Source organism: Stegodyphus dumicola, chromosome 3, assembly GCF_044657685.1.
Source record: "Stegodyphus dumicola isolate Sdum_Otavi_A_Nest chromosome 3, ASM4465768v1".
Lineage (NCBI taxonomy): Eukaryota > Metazoa > Arthropoda > Arachnida > Araneae > Eresidae > Stegodyphus > Stegodyphus dumicola.
In genome coordinates, this window is record NC_140770.1 from 143,411,227 (window position 1) to 143,433,758 (window position 22,532).

Here is a 22,532-nt window from a genome sequence, read left to right on the forward strand (position 1 = left end):
ATGCTAAAAATTTATCAGCCGAAGCTGCACAGAATCAAACTCGCTGAATCAAACCCTTAATTAAGCATCTCCGGCATGGGCTAGCAGGCGCGTATTAAGTACGGCCGTGGAATAGCAACAACGTGGTCGAAAGGCAGAACACGCTGTCCTACTGAAGTAAATCAAACCTCAACTTAAATACTCATTTCTACCTTATATGCATAAATCTTAATCCAAAAACTCATTCTGGCAGGGAAACATAGGTGAGAAGTTAGAAGGTAAAGGAAAGGCTTGTTACAAAATAAAAATAACTATTAGAAAATTAAAGTAAAGCCCTACGTATTGAATCAGAATTTTGAGCATGAAATGCATATCTCATGCTTGACAAGATCAGCCAATCACTTGTGGTAATGTAACTTAAAATAACAGAAAATTTTAAAGTTTAGTAAATCTAGTAGCCAGAGACTACACAATTTAATTTAACGAGAAGTTGGTTCAAAAATTTCTTACCGGTTTATAATCTATCAAAGCTAGCGAAACCTAATAAATGTGGCATCACATCAGATTTATTATTATTAGAATTAGGTTGCATTTATTTTCATCTTTATCAGTTTTTTATGTGAAAATTCTACGCTTCTAAAATGTAATTCAATCCCCTTCCCAAGGGAACAAGGGTCACCTAAAATTTATTCAAGAAAGATAAGGAGTTGTTGGAATTAAAGAAATTTTAACCATTTACACTTTATAGGCTCCACTCGTTGAGAATATAGATATAATTTCGCACAAGTGACTTCACATCGGGATAAGAAACAAATATTCACTGTTTAAAGAACTGTAAAGAAGTTTCTTCTTCTTTACCTCGTCCTTTCGTAGAGTAATTGGAAGCACGTATGGCTAGCAGTTCGGGGTCTAGAATTCGAATCCTGAAGACAGCATTGCTGATTTTTCATGTTTTCTAATTCGAAGTAAACGTAATGACTGCACACTATTCAGTTCGTTTGCTGGTTAGCTGCCTGTTGTTCAACCTTGGTAATGTATTGTAAAATATAGAAAGTGAAGATATTTCAGGAACAACACTACATTCGTGATATATTTCAGAAAGAACACTTAATATATATATATATATGTAAAATATAAAAAATACGATTGCTTTGCTCTACACGAACCTCTGATTAACTTTCTGCAGTTTCAGAATTTTCCCCCTACACCATTCTGGCTACACCATACCTTTTGAGAACATTCTGGCATGTTATGTAACCGCTAGTATAAATACCGAATACGCGCCATTTTTTAGTCAGACTGCTTGCTACTATTGCTGCTGCAAAACTCTGCGCTGCTCTGTCCATCTTTCTCCCTTTGTTGGAATAGTTATGACGTCAAAAGCCTAGATTCATTTTATTTAGTTTAAAAAACTATTTGATGTGTAATTTGGAGAATTTCATCTAAAAGGAAAATTATCTGCCATTTGAATTGAATAAAGATATGCAATTAAAAACAAAATCCTTCTGTGTCATCATTCTGCTATATTCCACTCAACCAAACAACGTCAGGACTCTGATGCCAAGCTTCGTCATTCCTGTGCCTATCCGCAAAATCATCATATATATATGTATACATATATATATATATATATATATATATATATATATATATATATATATATAATTTATTTCCTAAACAGTATTGATAAATTGATAATATTATCTCCTAAGTTTAATTAAAGTAGAATTATTTTAAAAGTGTGCATCCATACTGGTAAGTTATATTTTGAAAGATGTTTTGAAGTAATTTGAAAGCAAAATGTTAATAATGTTTTAACGTGGACTGGAGTTAAATCATCACGAAGAATAATATAACAATTGTAAAAGGAAAAATTAAAACATGTAATTATTGTCATTGATCGGAAATTAGTTGACTTTTCAAGGGGAACAAACCAACTCCCGTTCAATGAACAATAATTGAATCATTCAAAGGCCCTACTGCCGCTAAGAATTTTCGGACACCCTACACTTCTGAGTCAGACACGAAGAGAACACTTTGCCAACTCCCCCACTAGAAAGAATGTAAGTTACTTAATACCTTTCTGGCCTTTATATCTTCATGTACATTCACTGATCTTATTTATATTATTTTCTATATTATTTTTATATTATTTTTATATTTTCTTTGATTTGTTTTTACAAAGTTTGCATTATTTATCTTTTTTATAATCTTCTATGTTTATTTCAACTTTACTTTGAATTCGATTTCATAATGACAATTTCCAATGTTTAATTTCTACAAAAAATATAGTACTCAAATGCATAAAGATGAAAGTGTCGGGGACGGTTACTCGAGTTTTACAGGATTTATCTACAGTAATTGATTTTTACTCCAAATTGAATTGACTAAAATGCTTCATGAGAATAAGTTCTTTGAGTATCAGCATTGGTTCATAATTCCTACTATTCGCGGAAATATTTGGCCTGACTAGAATTGCCGGTTTGGCTTTAACTTAATATAACTCGAGTAAAGACGAAACACTTTCGTATTTACGTATTTTTATCAATTATTGTTCATTGAAAGGGAGTTGGTTTGTTCCCCTTGAAAAGTCAACTAATTTCCGATCAATGACAATAATTACATGTTTTAATTTTTCCTTTTACAATTGTTATATTATTCTTCGTGATGATTTAACTCCAGTCCACGTTAAAACATTATTAACATTTTGCTTTCAAATTACTTCAAAACATCTTTCAAAATATAACTTACCAGTATGGATGCACACTTTTAAAATAATTCTACTTTAATTAAACTTAGGAGATAATATTATCAATTTATCGATACTGTTTAGGAAATAAATTATTATTAACTAACTTTACAGCAATTGCGCAAGTAATAATAACTTGTATTCGCACTAAATGGATTTAAGATCATACAACATTTCATATATATATATATATACTATATTCGATTAAGTATATTCGATATATGCACTATATTCGATTAAGTTGGTAACACAATCTCTTTTGATAGAAATTATATTTGGATTTCATTTCCACATTACAAAAACTGTTTTGTCAAACTGAAAAAAAATATTCTTCACATGGAACACTAAAATCTGTATAGTTTATTAGCCATTTAGGAGAAGTTCAGAAATTAAGCTGTGAATAAAAGTTTTTTTTTTTTTATTTTTATTTTTTTTTTTAACTTATTTTAAAGAATAACAACTTTCACGATCCTGAAATTCAATATCACTACTGTCCTCGTTATTTTGAAACTGATGGTTGCTATGTCAAAGCATTACATAATTTAATTACTTCATCATTTAGATTTTTTGAATGCATGGTAACAAGTGAGAGACAGGAGACCCAGCACCGAGATTCACAAATGTTGCTTTTTAGCTTTCGAAATATCGTTAACGATATACGGATGTCATTGACTTCTTAAGTTGATTTGTAAATTAAAAAATTTAACTCTATATTGCAACCGATTATTTCCTTTTCAATTTTCATCCTGTGTGAGTGACCTAAAAGGGAAGTAGCTCAAACTCAGACCAATTTCCATGATTTTTCCTTCCACTCTTTATTTCAAAATAAATGAAAGCCTCTATGCTTTTAAAAAGCGGAAATGGCGTTCGAAGATTGAACGTATAATTCGGTATCAGTTAAATGGAGCGAAAATCAAATTTAATTTTCTGAATAAAATCATAAATACCTTAGCACAGAGATTTCAAAATTTTCTTCAATGTAGAAAGTTGGAGTTCTAGAGATAAAATGTCCTCCCTTAAAACATATTTTCTAATTTTATTACTTTAAAAAAAATCTAAAACTTTCAGATTTTAAATTACGTCCAAAGGAGCGTTTTTTTTAACATTTTGTGTGTTACTTTTATTTATTAAATATCATGTTCTTCGCAATAAAACCATAAAATTCAGTTCAACAGCAATGTCTTCAATGTAGAAAGTTGGAGTTCTAGAGATAAAATGTCCTCCCTTAAAACATATTTTCTAATTTTATTACTTTAAAAAAAATCTAAAACTTTCAGATTTTAAATTACGTCCAAAGGAGCGTTTTTTTTAACATTTTGTGTGTTACTTTTATTTATTAAATATCATGTTCTTCGCAATAAAACCATAAAATTCAGTTCAACAGCAATGTCGCAAAATAATTTTAAAATGAGCATATCTTTAGAATTTTCGATACACAGTTCCGCGCGCTGGAGATAAAAAAGGTGTTCTTCCCCACGTAGAGTGTTGCCATTGCTCGCTTTTAAATCGCTGAGTTTGTAAATCAAAAATTTGTTAAAGTTTTACAAAATATGAAATCGATAATAAAACAAAATTTCATATTCAAATTTGGGCTTCCACATGCCCATATTCGTAGGAGGATTACGTCATTCAAAATTCGATGGTTCTGTGTACCGTTGTTTTATCACAATGCGAGAAACACCATACATTTATGCAGATTCTTCGTTATTTAATTTCTTCAAATATAATGCAGGACTCTAACATTTGGTGGCAATAGTTTGAAAAGTGATACGCCGTTTATACTGATTCGACGCAAAATCGCAAAACCAAAACAATAGTCCTTCAGACACAAAGCTACTTTGGACTAAAAATTGCATTTATACTATTAAAAAGAGACTGTACAGACGGGAAAGTGGTTAGTAACTCTGACTGTCGCATTGAAGGGATCGGGTTCCAACCCTGGTGTAAGCATGGATGTTAATTATCTGTTCCTTCATTCGGTGGCCGCCCATTAGATCAGTAAAATGACACCGCTTCTGGTCTTAGTAGTGTCCAAAGCCTAAAATGGCCAGTTTAATATCGCGATTTGCATGATAAAAAAACTTTTCATACAGTTTCCAGGAGTCATCTATTTCCATTCATTTCCACTACTTTCCATTCGATCATGGCATCGATTCTACTACTTTCCGAACGATCATCCATCAGTCGTGGTGAGTTTGCGCTTAGAAAGAGCTCTTTTCAGGAATTTCTTCTGTAAATATCGGACATAAGTGGAATGAGGAATATATTTCATTGTGTAATGCTGAGGTCACCAGAAAGTTCTTTCCTTCTATTTACCATAGACTGCATTCCGAGTCATTCCTCTCTATTAATTTTAAGGTTTCTCAGTTTTTATCTGGTCACGGTAAATTTGCAGGTTACCTCTTTCGTTTCAATCCAAGATCAAATTCCAATCAGTTTATGTGAATGTTCAAAAAGAGTACCTCCAGATGTGGAACATTTCATTTTCTCATGCCCTACATTTTATAGCCCCAGATTATGCTTACAGAACGATTTGAAAATGTTCGGAGTGACTTGGCCAGTGAACCTATCTGTTTTCGTGAAGTCCAAACTAGTGTTCTCTACTTTTGTTCGTTTTATTTATGCTATTTATGCATGCAACCTTAAATGTTTTAGTCAACTTACTTCGGTAATTCCCGTGTTGTACATCTGCGGAGCACAGGGAGATTGTATGTTTTCAAATAAAAAAATTATTTTTTTAAATATCGGGCATAAAATTGTTTCTTGGTAGTATTTTAGTTGATGTTAACATTTTTTTCCAAGCTCCTTGTTCTTAATTCAACATTGTAAAACAACTCTTCATTTCGGATAATAAATATACCTTTTCTTTTGTTGCAGTCATTTAGGTAAATCCATGCTTCATCAAGGTTCCCAATATATTTCCATTTATCTTCCACAAAATAATTTTCATGCAGAGTTCTACAAACTATTCTCAATACAGAATAATTTGTAGAACAATTAGCTGACGAACATTGCGTTTTTTAACATTTTTAAGTTGTAAATATTGGTTTATTATTTTATCTATTGTTGGCACAGATGTCCCTAAAGACTTTGCAATTGATTTCTGCGTCAGCAGATTTTCTTTTGTTAACAACGATTTAACTTTAGAAACATTAGAAACAGCACATACATTTTTCGGGTATTCGTTTGGAATCTTCTCTCTTTGTAGAAATAATGACTACCGCTTCCGATTAATAATGTTGCTTATTTTGCACTTAGAAATTTTAATACCATGCATTTCACAACGTTTTTGAGTTATGAAATAGGAATATTTCTCTTCGGAAAGCTCAAAAATATATCCTTCAATCCACAGCTTGTTTACATGTGTCATTTTAGGAGAAGAATAAGCTTGAAAGCAGACGATATTTCTTATTTCCAGTAATAAGCTGTATGTTTGTTTAGTTCTTTGTAGAAATCGTTTTAAAAATGTGTAAATACCTTCTGAAAATATGTGAAAAATCCAGGTAAAAATTGGTAAACAGATCTAAACCTGTTTACCAAGTTATTAACTTATTAATGTTTGATTTTTTACTGATTAGCAGAAATACTACCGAATGTTTCTGTTAATTAAAAGAAATATACTGGCTTTCTTAAATTAAGGAGCAATAAAAAATAATGGCTTAATCTAATTGTAATTATAATATTTCTAACCAAATTAAAATTTTACAAGTTCTGCTAAAAGTAAAATAAAAGAATATTTTTTTTCCTTTTGTCTCACACTTATTCAGGAATTTAAAAAAATTCAAAATTCCTAAGGATACGTTTCGAGAGGGAGATATGCCAGCATTCAGCCTTCCAAGAGTCGAATTCACGAAATTCACATTTTCTATGGCAGATTCATATTTCAGACGGTCGGTATTGAGAACATACATCAATTTACAAAGTTTCTCCACATCCTAGGAATAGAAAAAAAGGATTAAATTAAGAAAGGTATTATATTTATATATGCACTGACAAGAGTACTTCCTTATCATAGCGGCCCCCAATATTTAACTGTATCAACCCAAATGTAATATGTAGCGAGGTATATGAAAACATAGTGAAATTTCGGTGAGATATCTCGGCCGATTAGCGATTCGATCTTGGGAGCCGCTATAATAAGGAAGTACCCTGGCAATTTCATTCAAGTTCGTTTGACGGAGATCATCCAGCAACTCATGCCTAAATTATTATTTTCGTGGATTATTTTGTGTGTGTGTTAGAAACATGTGCACACCTTAGACTAATGTGTGTGTATATGATTATGGCAAAGCCTCGAGGGCTATCTGTCTAAGAGGAGGATGCCTTCGTGGAGGACTTTCTAAGGGAAACTGGCTCGTGTACAAGTTACACATGGGGAAAAACCACGAAAAAGCGCATACAGCCAGCACGTTCGCGGGATTCGAACCTCGGACCGAACTAGCAGTGTTCAGCAACTCTACCGCTCAGCCACTGGTGGGCACACGTTAGACTAAAAACAAGAGAGGCACATTTCTATATTTCCCGTTCTACTGGGCCGATTGACGAAATTTAATTTGCATTTCTCATGCCTCGAAAGCGCGACTTAGTATATATATTAGATGTATACATGGCATTATTCTAGCATGGGTATTTTGACATAAAGTCGGATTTTTTCTGAATTGTCGTACTTATTTTTCTCCATATTTCTATACTAGGCTCCAAATTATGCCGAAATATTAAATTGTGTAAAATTTGGTGAGAAACTTACAGAGAAATATTAAAATTTATCTTGGCGCACTTTTTTCAGTTTGCGCCAAGAATAATTCTAAAACTAAACTAAACTTGACGGCACAAACAGCTCTTAGAGAGCCAGGCCCGGCAGTGTCCTGATATCTGCTTTCTAGACCGTGGGCCCAGGGGCGCTTGGGCATATTGCCTGGACAAGTGTAGCTTGTCGAAGGACCCCCTGTGTTAAGTCCCCAAGCGAACTCAGTACTCCTTTTATCTATCCTGTTAAGGACTGAATCAACCTTGCCCAGCTTGGGGAATCGAGTCCCAGACCTGTAGTGTTGTTGCAAGACGCGCTAACCACTGCGCCACCGGGTCTTCCAAGAATAATTTACTTGGTGAAATTATTAATTTAAGATAACCAATTTTCCACTCCCTTTCATTGTGCAGGAGCAGAATAAAAGGTGTGTAGTTCATTCTTTTCAAATAGTTTTACCAAAGTGTGTAAACCATATTTGGCGTTATTACCACTTATAACAAATATGCTAAATTTCAAAACGGGCCAATATATAAATTCTCGTATATCCTAGGAAATTTAGAATAAAAATTCTAATTAATCGCGAGTATGCCTAGAAATACACCTATTTTAAGACGATGGCAAATTTGTTATAAAAAACAAAGCAAAAAATAGCTGTGAACTTTATTTGGATTGAACCTAAATTTCAAATAGTCAAAGAAGGAATCAAGCAAGCTTAACAGAAAAGAGATATTATTAAATATATAACAAATTCAATTAAAACTGAGGAGCTTAAATTTTTAGAACTTATTTCTTTTAAACCTATTTGTGGGATTGTTACAAAACATGACACTTTTCATGGCATAATTAAGTCAGAGAATAGAAATATGGAAAAAAAATCGGTTTATGGTTTCAGGAAAAGCCCGATTTTGAGTCAAAATATGTATATTAGAACAATTCCATATATAAATCTAATATATATCCTGAGTCGCGCTTTCGAAACATGTAAAACGCAAGTTAAATTTCGTCAATCGGCCCAGTAAAACGGGAGATATAAACGGGAGTCCCCCCTTTTTTTGTGCAAGCTGCACAGGATAGCTTCATTTTAAAACCATGAAGGCATTCATTCACAGGCATATAGGGCCCGAATGTTTATCATAAGAAATTTTGTACTGTAGAACTTATTAATAAGTATAATTGGCATTCAGACATATAAACAAATAACGTAAGCCTTTTAGTAAAGTAATTTCCATTGATCACAACGATGGAGCTCTTTACTGGCGATAGAATTTGGTATATCAGAAAACTTGAGAACTCTATCAACTACGGAAACAAATTATGATTACATCGACTCATATGGGGCTATGGAAAACGTTCCAATATTTCCCAATGCCATCTTTAAAACAGTTCGATCAATACTTCTGTCACACGATGGGTGTCATCATAACAAATAAGATGCGATAAAATTCGATAAACCAGAACCTAGAGGTGCAGCATGCCTGATTACATGATTCACGTATGCCTAATATTGTAGCCTGAAAGTAGCAAACTCGAAAGCGCTTGGCAGTTGTTTCTTGGAAATGCCATTATAGTCGAATTTTGTGTTGCAAAGTTCCATTGAACAGCCGCCCAGTCGGTATAGCGGTCAGGGAAGCTGACTGCGATGCCGAAGGGCCTGAGTTCGAGTCCCGGAGAAGACATGGTTGTAACTGTCCGTCCCTTCATAGGAATGGCGATGGTGGCCCACCTACAAGGTGCCTTCATAATAAAGAGGCCTTGATAAATAATAAAGAGGCCTTCATCCGGCCTTGTATAGATTAAATGGATTGGATTACATTTGTAATTGTTCACAATCTGCCATTGGGGGGGGGGAAGTTCCACTGAACAAAATAAAACTTATAGACGCTTTTGCAACGAAGCCGTGTCGTCCAGACAATAAAGCGGTTAGCGACGTTTAGTGCCGTGTAAGCTATTAGTATCCATAATTTGCATCCGAGTTTTACGGGTTTATTCTTCATAAATATCTTATTACCTTTACTACAAAAATAACACACCATTTCATCGATTTTCATAGATTGTTAGATTTTCTAAAAGCACTCCAAACTGTTTCAAGGCAATATTAAATTTTTCTAACTGTGGTCGAATTTTGTAGTAACAGTCATCTTTAACGATTTTAGAATTGTCATTCAAATGACCATAAAGTTTAATACCACGGTATTGATTCCTGGACATAATATGATTCACTAAAGTTGTACCAGTGTCAGGGGCATTTTCCTAATATATGTTTTCACGTGATAAAATATGATATCCTCTGTAAAACAAGACACACAGGAAGTGCTTGAATTCACTTTCAGTGACACTAAAAGAAAGGTCATTTGCTTGTTATGCAAACCGGTTAGACTCTACAGTTGTTTGTGATATCATGCCTTCAGCCATCATATGAAAACGTTCAACTAGAGTTTTTTCCTGAAAGCACCACATTTACAATATTTTGATTGTCCAGCAAAAGAATACAGCTTGGTGAAAGCGTGAATTGGGTTCACATTTATTCCACTTAGAGGCTTTTACTTCAAAATTAGATTCTTCACAGTTTTTTGAATTTCCCAGTTTTTGAAATTTCTATAGAACTTGCGGCATCTTCTATTTCAGATTTGCCACATGGTACTGATATATGCTGATAGAATCATCTATCTGTTCGGCACGGCGGAAATAACAACTAGTATTTCAGGCTCTTCAATTTCTTCATCAGAAAGAGAATTCATACATTCAAGAGCCTCTTGAGCTTTAGAAAATTTTAGAAAATTTCTTGCTATTTTACAAACATTGATCTTTCAAAGGCAATTAAAATTATCACTCAAGTAATGAACAGGAAAGTAACTTATCTACTTTCGGAAAAAAAATAAATAAATACTGGGGATTATTTCTCCCCAAAACAACAAAGCGCATGTGCAGTTTTATAGAAAGGTTTCATCTGGCGTCACAACTTTGAATACCCACAAGGGAATCACTAGAATCCGAAGTCAAAAAGAAACTTTACAGCCTAATTTTTGTTTAGATTATTTAACTATTTTATACAAAATTAACACCTACTTCTACTATTGCCAATGTAATAGATGACATAGATGTGCCTATTTTTACTCAGAAAACACTATTTAGGAGTTTGCGTAACTTTTGTAAACTAATACAAAAGAAACCCACAGAAAATTCCAGAATAATCTGTTCCCTAATCTTTCCATTTTCACTCTAATATCATTATAGGAACAGTTATTGTTCAAAATAGGTTTGAAGGAACGTAATCAATTTATGGGAGGAATAATGAGAGAAAAAAATTTGGGGATTGGACCGCTATCCTGTTTAAAAGACACCTATAAAATACAAAGTACCTGAAAAAGATAACTTTTTCATGGATGCTTTCATTTCTACAAGTAGTACTTTAAATCTTCTAGAAGGAAGATGAGCAGCTCTAGTGTAGAATCGAGTGCCCCTTCGATTAGCGACAAATTTTGTTCAATTTTGGCGATGAAACCCCATTTCTGGTTACCATGATAGTTTTAACTTCCTGATTTTTTTAATTGAAAATAGATCGATGTGTACATGGATAAAGTTAAGGCAGTGCGAAATGCCTAGTTTGTGCAATTCTCAGATTTCTTTAAGTGAAAATAAATCGATGTGTACATATGGACACGGAATTTGTGCAATTCTTTGACTTCTTATTTTGGTTTTGTGTAGCGGCCATCTTGAATTTGTGGCTACCTGGCGCTGATCTTGGCGTCAAAAAAGAATCTAAAAAAAAGCAAGGGCACCCAATTGTAAATTTTGACCACAACATCTATTTTGAAAAAAATATGCATTTTAATCCTAAGTAACAGCTAAGAAATCATTCATTTTAAAGAGTCATTTTTTACATTCAAGTCATTTTTAATTCATTAAAAATGACAGCCACTTTTCAGCCTGCATATGAAACTTACGTCTATTTCAAGGGAATTATGCAAAAATTTATTTATTTGTTTATTTTTCCTTTTAATTTAATGAAACATAACCGGGCCGTCCTATTTTTAGTACAGTGGTCCAATCCAGATTAATCAAAAAAATAGTGTTAGACGTTTTCAATAATAAAATTTTAAATTGCCTAAAAGATTTTAGTGTAAAAAAATGTAGCATAGTCCCCCCCCCAATGAATTAATTGAAAAACTGTTTATTTAACCTTTTTTTTTTTTTTTTTTTTTTTTTTTTTACTGAAAAGACCTTTTTTTTTTTTTAAATTTCAGGAAGAGAACACTTTTCACTCTCATATATCAAACACCTTGCCACAGAATATTACCAAGTTATTACACTGGTTATCATAAATTAAGGAAAAATCACGAAAATAGCGATAACTCCCTCAAAAATAAGCCAAACCGTGTAAAGTTTGAATATGTTTCCAAGTAATAGTAGCTGAGTAAAACTGCAATATGCAAATTAGTGGCGCTGCACTCGGAATACGTCATCTGCGAGGAGCATAAAAGTCCATATTTGAGAGCAAGCCCACGTATTTCACTGTGACAGTGACATAAGAAATATGAGATAGCCAATTCGTAACAATGACCTCCAGGCATCATTTACCTGCAGAACTGCGATGGAGAGCCATTGGGAGACTAGAGGCAGGACAAAGTCAAACAGAAGTGGCCAGATGGCTAAATGTGAGTCCTTCTGTGGTTCATAGACTTTGCAGGCAATTTCAAACCACAGATTCGGCATGTAGGAGGTTCAGCCAAGTACGCCCAACTGCAACGACGAGCGCCGATGACCGATATTTGACATTATGTGCACTCAGGAATAGAACCGCTATTCCGACTCTCCTTAGATCCTCCCTTGCTGCAGCCACCGGAAGGTTCGCGTCAACGTCAACTGTGCGTAGAAGGCTTCACGAAGGTGGTCTGTATGCGAGGCGACCAGCCATTTGTGTGCCGCTCACGTCACGCCATAGGAGGGACAACCTAGAACCCGTTATCATCCATCAAACATCCGTGAAAGAGATGCATACGGAAGGGGCAGTGTCTGTGTTTGGGGTGGCATCTCTTTGGGTGGACGCACAGACCTCCATGTCTTTCCAAAGGGAACCGTGAATGCTCAGATTTATAGAGATGACATCCTTGATGTTTATGTGCGCCCATATGCCGGGGCAATATGTTATGCTTTCCTGTTACAGGACGACAACGCAAGATCACACAGGGCTCGCATCGTAGATGATTATCTTCAAAAGGAAACAATTATGCGCATGGAGTGGCCAGCACGATCCCCGGACTTGAATCCGGTGCTACTTTGGTAGACGGTTGCACGGATTTTTGGCGATTTACGTTGGCGCGATTTTTACAAACGTCAGCCATCTTAAAAAACGCTGTTTTTACACATAGTAAAGTATTCGAAACTTTAAAAAAAATAAATATCGTTAGAAGTAATGGATTAATTTTTTGTTGAAACTGTCCTTTTTTAAGATCGCAGGCAAGTGTAAATAAATACATTTACTATGATTATAAAATACTAAAGTAAGGTTATTATTACTTTCATATAGCAAAGAAGAGAATAAAAACACCGCTATAAAAACATTGTGCCAACGTTTAATTAGATTAAAATATTACTGAAATTGAATATCGAATTAAAAAACATCATCCAACATTTAAAAGAATTAGAATATTATTAAATTCAAATACTTTAAAATACGTTATACAGAATATACTTAACATTAAAACATCTATGACAGTAATTATCTCAGCAATTTTTGAAAATAGTGTATTAATATTTTTAACAAAAATTGAAGTATACAAATATAAAATAAAATAAAAATATGTACTTACGTTTTTTTGAGTCATTTAACCTGTTGTTTATTGATAAGTACCACAAAAATTCATAATTTATCGTAATTTAGATATCAATGAAAAAATTTGAAAAAATTTAGTATCAAGGTCAGGAATAAAAAAATTAAAAAAAAAACAAAAAAAATTATAAATAGATAAAGCGATTTAGAGCCAAATTAATGGATCATGAAGATTAAAAATAACAAAAAAATTTGAAAAAAAAAATCCAATAATAGGTATTGTTTTTAAGATTTCGAAGATCCTTTAACCGCCCCTCCCTGAAGTACATGCCAATCATCCCAGTTTATGTCTCTAATAATTTCGAGAAATTTAACATATGGATACTCATTCAATACAGAGAAAATTTTCCTAAACAAATACCAGACTATGTATCCTTCAAAATCTCCTCGACCATTGTAAACCGGCAAAGAATTTTTGAAGTCACGCCATTGTCTTTCAACTGTGTTAGTATGAGCTCCGGTTTCAAGATCTACGAAATGGAGCGAATGGTTAACTTGCAAGTGATTAAAACCTTCTTCGCTCAAACGGTCATAAGCTTTCCAGCAGTCCGAAATAATCTGGGTTCCCGGTTCGATCCAATCCTTAATTAAATCGAGAAGAGTATCCGCTGTTCTGTCTGGCACAGCAACTAAAAACCACGAGTTGAATCGCGCTCTATTTTCCCAAAAACCCACTGCCCTTCAACGACTCGACCCTTGTTAAACTTTCGTTTCCCGATTTTGGACTCATCAATCTCCACGATTTCCCCTGGTCCTCCGATCTTCTCCGTTTTAGTTTCTACAAAATTAATTAAAACGTCGGTTACATAACTGCGCCAGTCGGCTACAGCTTCTGAAAAAATACCGAGCTCACATTGAATTTTATCGTACAAAGAACCCATGAATATTTCGTACACTAGAGCTAAAATGACAGCAATTGGAAGTTTACTGCCGGTAAAAAAGGAGGAATGTCTAACACATTTTTTACCGTTACAGCGATTATTTCTTCCACCGTGACCAGAATACCATATACGGCCATCCTCGGAATCGGCTCTTTTAACCATCTTCATCTGTGATCCACATTTCTCGCACTTCATTGAAGAAGCAATTAGCGAGGTTTCCTCCAAAAATTTAAAATAAATTTCCTCTGACCCTTGTAACAATTTGTAAACAAATCTTTGATTAGGAAAGCCAGGCTGGCCAAAATAAGATCTCAAAGGACAATTTTTGATTCCGATACCAATAATTCTTGGTACTCACCAATAACAACATTCATCTTAGAGACGGACATCTTTGAAGGAATTCGAAGATATGAATTAAATTTTAAAATGGCGCGGAAATGCACAAATTTTCAGTAACCAATCAGGGAGCTGATTACAGCTCGTTAATGCACAAATATTCTATAACCAATCAGAGAGCTTATTACATCACGCCTAGAATTACATTTATTTAAAAATTCATACATAATAAAATCATTTTTTAAAAAAATGCAAAATTAAATTGTATTTTAAATTTAACAGCCATAAATAATGTTTAAAACATTAGATTAAATTTATACATATTAAAACCAATTACTTTTAAAGTAAGGTGACGTCATTGATTACATCATCCATAACATAAAATTTCATAAAATATGATAAACAAAAAAAAATTTTATATCAAATAAAAATGCAAAATTAAATTGATTTTTAATATTTAGAAGCCATAAATAATATTTAAAACACGGAATTTATGCACAATAAAACACATTATTTTTTAAATAAAATGACAACAAAGTATCGGTTACCATAAATAACTTATCCAACAATGGGTTTACCATAAGTTGTATTACTCGCTAAAAGAAAAATCGCCAAAATCCGTGCAACCATCTACCAATGTAGCAACTTGAATTCTATGGAGCACGTTTGGGATGCTTTAAGGAGACGTCTAGCTGCTCTCAATCCGCCCCCTCAAACCCTTGTCGCGCTGGAAACTGCTTTGCAAGAGCAATGGCTCTCGCTTCCTATGGAACTGATAGACAGCATAATTGAAAGCATCACACTTCGCTGTATGTGCTGTATTGCTTCTAGAGGCGATCATGTTCCATATTGAAGGTACTTTTCCTATAGCAAACTGACACCTTCGATTTGTTCATTTTATACATGTGCTAATTTCTATACTACCATACTTGTCTGGTAATTTCTTTTTATTTTATTTGATACCTTAGTACATGTTGTATATTGTGGGTAAGTTTCATTAAATTCTACATGTAACTTTTTCAGTAATCGTGATTTTTGTGGTTTTTCCTTAATTTATGATAACCAGTGTATTAAATGGCTTTTGAAACCTCCCTATGGAAGTTCCATCTTGCAATTTATTAAATTTTGAGTCAGGTAAAAGTGGTACAAGCGAGAATAATGTTTAAGATCTTACTAGTTAAAGAATTAACTCTTTCTAGTAAAGTCTTTTTAACTAATAAGTAAATTCAATTAAATTTTTCAGGTAATTCATATGCTTCAAAACCGGAAGAGAAAATGATGATAAAATTTAGAAAATGTAAATGTTACATACTGCTTCTGTTTCTTCCTTCTGACGAATAAGTTGCGACAGTGGCATCAGATTTATATCCGTTAGGTTTAGATGCGTTGGAGCATGGTCCACACCAATGCTCTCGGAAGTCATCATGGGCACAAACAGTAATCTAATTATTCACTAACTAATGAAATTTAACTGGATCAATTCAAAGGTCAAAGTCTTTTTAAAAAAGCTTCATGAAATAGAGATTGGTTTAAATATGTTGCAGATTTTCAAAATATTTACCGTGCGTGCAATTAACGTTTTAGATTTCCCAAAACCACGAGCTGTATATTTATTATTTAAACTAAATTTGCTTTTAATTTTTGTATCCGGATAATTGATGAATGTTTAGTGCTTAGGATTTTTCTTTTTGTGAAAGCACCTCTACCAAAATGGGTCATATCAAAATCCGTTCCTTGTCGAAATTCTCTCACATTACATTTCTAATATTAGCTTAGAAAAGAACTATAAATTGATTTTATAAAAAAACTGCTGATGTTTCCATAGGCATTCATTAAATTTTATTTTCATGTGCAACAGTACTGCAAATATTCAAAAAATATCGATAATTTTTTTTTTATTTTTGTACGCCAAATACAGTCAAAAGTCGTTAATCTTAACACCCATAATCCGGACCTCAAAGCTACAAACTTTCTGCGCATGCGCGTTTAATGTATAACGGACGGTATAAGCTAAGCTAAAATTATCTAATTATCTATTTCAGTTAATGTTGCAGATTGCGTTGTTCCTTAATCTTCGAATTGGAACCGGCTTATTATTTTTTGCAGCCTGTTAGCCAAATTCCTCGTCATTATAAATATTCGGAATACAAATCAAATAGTTTTCTGGTTGTAATTTTCTAATTTCGCCTATGCGTAATGTATGCTTTACGCATGTGCACGTTGAAAGAAATGTTTAATAAAGTAAACAAATAAATATTAAGCCTTTTTTTTTTGTAAGTTTTGATACCCTTTAGATCATAACTGCTCTTTATTTCAGAAATTACGATTTCATATTTTTAATTTTATAATTTCTGCATGCTATCTTACCAGATTTAAATTGATGATCTATAATCCGAAAAAATCGATAATACTGAATCGCCGAAGTCCCGACGAGTCCGGATTAAAGACTTTTGACTGTATTTATTTGATGAAATGTAAATCAGGGACTTTGATTCTTTTTTAAGAGAATGAACAACCGCCAGTATTTCGTAAAAATTCTGTATAGGTTAGAATTTAAGGAACTAAATTTAATATGTGTACAAAGTAAGTAACATAAGACAGCCCTATATACTACACAGTAGGTGAAAGTACCCACTTATAACCATTAATAATCATCATGAGAGCAGAAATGTCCAAACTAACGTTGCAAAGTCAGTTTTGCAAAATCAGTCAGTCAAAACTAAAATAAAGCTAATACGATATGGCCATATCTAAGATGCACAGGTAACGCAGCGAGGCATCGCACTGTGAACGACGCAGATGTAGTACTTACAGCAGGTAGCTCCAGAGTATTTCTTATCTTTTAGATGATTCTCGGAAACGCCTGGTGAATTTCAGTTGCTTTCGCAAATGCATCACAGACAGGTTCAATCGGGTTTGGTTCTGGAGATCTGGCTGCTCATTGAATAACCTGATATCCTCACTTTGAAGATGTTCGTTCGTCATTGTTACGAGAACTGTCCTCCATGAAAAGGATTTGAGAATCAGTTGCGCTGCTGAAAAATCCCAGGTAGGGCTGTAAAATCTTCTCTCTGTGTTTTTTAGCAGTTAAGAAGCTCTGTCAAACACACAAATGATGTGAGACCATGATGCCTGCTCAGCTTATGATACCTTCGTCGCCATAGTGCACCACCTGTCGCTTTCCCTTACATTGGAAGAATGGAACTGATTTAAAGACTCTTTCCAGATAAAGAGTAAATCAAGACTTGTCACTGAAGAGAATTTAAGATGATGGTCTCTGCACTATGTTAGACGCTCTCCCTTGTGTGAAGAAATAAGCGGGACGTACACAAAGGATTTTTTGACAAGAAACCTCTCTATCATCAAGTCTTCATGAAGCAGTAATTCTTGAAGCTTAAGGTTCCAGTGGCAACAAAAAGCTCACGTGAACTGTATGGTTATAGAAGTCCGCCGTTGCCTGGCTGAAAGTGTCAATTACTTATCTTCATTGACACAGTGTTCTTGGACTCTCTTTTTCAGCCCTTCTACATCCTTTGTCAGGAACGTTTCGGGGAAAAAGGTCGTAAAAAATAGAAAATTGCATTTACTAAGCAATGATTCTAGCTGCTATCAAAGTAGTCCCCATGGCTATCCATACACAACTGCCAATGTTTCTGTAGATCTTGGAAAGTAAGTGGAGAATCTTCAACTGCGATGCTTGCAAGCTCATTTGTCACAGCCCTTTGGGTGTCTACAATAATCTTGATGAAGCTTTCCTTTCAGTCACCTTTTCACGCACGGAAACAAGAAAAACTCATAATAATCTTTGACAAAAATGTGGGATCACGCCTGATTCTGTCCAATAGTTTAGCAGAAATTCCTCATCTTTACTCTTTCTGTACGTCTGTTAAATGAGGGATGATTCTTCCATTAAAGTACCCGTTTCCCTAAATCTTTGCGTAAAATCTTATGACACACATTACGATTCAAGTACAGTTCTTCTAATATCATACGCGCAGTTACACGACGGTCTTCTTGCAATAACTGCCTTACACGCTCGTTTGCATCGATATGTGCTATAGACGGGCGACCAGCTCTGGGATCGTCCTGCACTGAATCTCTTCCTTCACGAAACCTTTTGTACCACTCAAAAACACGACTTCTTGAAAGTGCGAGTATGCATATGCTTGTTTAATCATGTTCCACTAGGAGTTTTTCCGCGTTTCAGCTCTGGGATCGTCCTGCACTGAATCTCTTCCTTCACGAAACCTTTTGTACCACTCAAAAACACGACTTTTTGAAAGTGCTAGAATGCATATGCTTGTTTAATCATGTTCCACTGGGAGTTTTTCTGCGTTTAACGCAGAACTTAATGTTCACTCTTTGCTCACACTCAGCATCCAATGAGTCACCTTAACAAATGCGACAACAATCCGAACAGTGTGTTGCTAAGCATAGCCCTGCCACCTAGTATGTTTCCGTGGAAACATGGCTAAGGTCACGCCAAGTAAGAATATATACCAGGTAACATTTGTTTCTCTTTAGTACTGCAAACCCAGAAATTAAAATAAAATGTCCTGGAAGTTTTCTAACAAAGGATGTAAATTAAGGATCCATTTTCCTGAAACTGTTTTAACCTATTGCAGAGAACAGTATGCGTTTCATTGAGCTGTCTTTCCATCTGAACTTGGGAATACTCTGTCTCCAGCTTTTTTTAGTCGTTTAAACATCGGAGTAACTCATTCTATTGTAATGCTTACGAAATCCATTTGTAATAGGATTTTATATGAGGATCAATGATTATATATATATACCCGATGCTACCTATACATGAATTAACATAATTTGCATATTCGGTAATAGCACTACTGTATTATTATCTTACCATAAATTTTTCTTTTCTAGTTCATTATTTTTTAGAAATTAAAATAGGGGAAAGAAATATTCTTTTAATTTTAAACACTAGTGGATTTTTATTTCCACAAAAGAAAATACAAAGGAACACTTTTTTTTTTTTTTTTTTTTTTTTTTTGCAAAATTTAACTATCAAATTATTTTATTTCCATAAACAAAAACGTGCGCGTCTTAACTAAGTGAAACACATTAATTAATTTTTGTTTATGTAGATGTCAGTGGCGGATTACTGTACCGGTGCAGAAGGTGGTCGTAAAGGGCCACAAATGGCAAGAAACTTCATGGACGCAACTTCTTTTTAATTTCAAATAACAAATTTTAAATTTAAAACTGAAAGCATCGTAAATATTATTAATGATCCATACTGTTAAGATTCATCGCATTATATTAGCTTTGGGTACTAGGTGGAATTTCTTATAATTTCTCATTTTATAATAAACTAGCAGGCAAGCCCACTAGATGAGCGAAATTTTCAAGTAAACAGTAAATTCATAAATAAATGTTTGCCAAATTAGCTTCTTCAGAGTTTTGCAGCCCACAGCAATCAAAATTTAATATCTCGTGCAACCCATAACAACCAAATCGTAAATAAATTTTTTCTTGCCAATATAGCGTTTTCAGATTTTAACTTCTGTGGGCGTGCATTGTCATCTCTAAACGAAGTCTGCTCCAATGGCACCTCGGAACAGACGCATATGGTTAAGGATCACCTCCTAACAACAGCGATCTCCGGTTACAGAACCTCTGTTGAAAACGTAGAGCTCTGTCCGCCCGTTCAGCATAATGCCTCGCTAGGCGAGAGCTCCAGGACCACAGTAACGGTCTCTTTCGGTGATGTTACTAGGATGAAACCGTGTATTGCAATCCAAAAAAAAACGAAGTCTGCTCCAATGGCACCACGGAACAGACGCATATAGGGAAGGATCACCTCCTGACAACAGCGATCGCCGGTTATAGATCCTCGGTCGAAAACATGGGAGCTCTGTCCGCCCACTGCCTCCCCAGATGAGAACTCCAGGATCACCATAAGGGTCTCTTTCGGTGATGTTACTGGGATGAAACCGTGTCCCGATCTCTCTCCAAATCAACTGGCGTTGAGAATCGCTCATGACACTAAAACGATTCTCATCCGTAAAGAGGACACGACTCCATTGATGGATATGTCCAGTTTTTGTGCTCCTCGCATTACTCTAAACAGTGGCGCCAATGGCTAACTTTCAAAGGGATGCAGCGTTCAGAATGGCGGGTGAATAGGTTGCTTTTGTGAAGGCGTCTGGACACAGTAAACCGCGACACTTGTCGCCCCGATGCTGTACGCAGCTGCTAAGCTATGGCGCTTGCTGACTGGTTTGGGGCTCTTTTCGCCTGCAGGACGACATATCGGTCATCCACTGCAGTCGTTTTCCTGGAGCGGCCACCACCAACCTTTCTATCAGCTGTACCTATGGTTTGGAAGGCTTTCTACGCGCGCGAAACGACACTTTGGTTGATTTCCAACTCTTCAGCTACACTGGTCACACTACGCCCGTTCTCCAGCTTTTCGATCATTCTTCCGCGTGTGAAGTCATCCAAGTGATTTCTTCTAGCCATATTTCACGAAAGAACTTACTTGTACTTGTAGCAAATGTTTTTAATTGCGTCTCCGTCCTTCCTTTTATTGTAGTCTTGAGCTGAGCACACCGGCCGTACGCGTTTTGCGTACGCTCACATCGCCTGTGACGTTTTGTTCCTGACATGTGCATACGCACGATCTTTCCACTGAATTGCGTGTTTATTACACTGGTCGCAGGAACCCCTTTTCTGCAATTTCATGGCTATCTGATTAAAATTTACATGGTTGCTTAAGTTTTGCATCCCAGTGTAGGTATTGTAATTGATCACTATATTAGCTCTGACTGTAATTCGGACCCTCACATTGCCTTCAAGTAATTTCAAGAAGCAGAGAGTATTAGAAATATCTCGGCGAGCGGGTGAAAACTATATAAGGCAGGAGACAGTATCTGCTCTCAATTGTTGTTGTCAGCTGTTAGCTCAGTGCGAGTTCCGAGTATTACTTCCGGGTTAGCTTCACCCATTAGCTGCACTTTGCATTCTTAGTAATTTGAAGTGTCATTACTGATTGTACTCAGTGTTACTGCGAACACGTGTACTATTATTTCTGTGGAAAGTTCCAGAACATTGAAGTGTTGTTTTGATAAAATAAATGCTCCCAATCTATCATCGGACCTAATAAGTGCATTCAATCTATTATGAACCCATATGCCCGCAACAATACTGTTCCAGGAAAGATCTTACCCAGCCTATATTTTCATAACTAATGATCACAGACATATACAGTCAAAAGTCTTTAATCCGGACTCGGCGGGACTTTGGCGATTCCAGATAATCGGTTTTTCCGGATTATAGATCATCAGTTTAAATCTGGTAAAATGGCATGCAGAAATTATACAGTTAAAAATATAAAACCGTAATTTATGAAATAAAGAGCAATTATTATCTAAAGGGTATCAAAATTTACCAAAAAAATAAAAAAAAAAAAAAAAAAAAACTTAATAATTGTTTACTCTATTAAACATTTCTTTCAATGCGCGCATGCGTAAAGCATACATTACGCATAGTGTCGAAATTAGAAAATTGCAACCAGAAAACTATTTGAAACCAGAAAACTATGTGTATTCGTGATATTTATAATGATGAGGAATTTGATTTAAATCATATCAAAGGCGGAGCACATTGAGATGAAATACTACATTTAGTAAGGAAATATAAGCCGAATAAAATAAAAACATCTGCTCTGAAGATAAGGATAGTGCTGACAGATTAACTTCCAGTTCGTTGCGCATCGCGACATCCCCCCTTTCCACAGAGCAGCGTGAAATTCATAAACAGATTTCGGAATGGTTAGAGAAACAAAGGATATGCCTTTGTCCATATTTTGCAGCAATTCCACTTTTTGTTTGATGGACATCGAAACATGCTTTTGCTTTGTAGATCCTTTGGCAGCTCCAGAATCGGAAATTCTTTTTGACATAATCGAAAGTTCAAGCTTACTTTTATAAAATTGCTCTAACAGTCCGCAAAAAATAATAAGCCAGGTCCAATTAGAAGATCAAGTAA

The 22,532-nt window shown here is 34.8% G+C and overlaps 1 protein-coding gene across 1 annotated transcript in view; it reads right to left on the bottom strand.

Moving 5' to 3' along the window:
* Positions 1-16,050, bottom strand: part of LOC146998104 (uncharacterized) — a 42,996-nt gene extending 26,946 nt beyond the window's left edge. The window contains exons 1-2 of the mRNA XM_085812365.1: positions 15,835-16,050; positions 6,529-6,663 (exon numbers count right to left, since the gene is read on the bottom strand). Coding sequence (XP_085668491.1) covers positions 6,529-6,663; positions 15,835-15,948 — 249 coding nt within the window. The 5' untranslated portion in view covers positions 15,949-16,050. The remainder of the gene's footprint in view (positions 1-6,528; positions 6,664-15,834) is intronic.
* Positions 16,051-22,532: the final 6,482 nt, after the last annotated feature.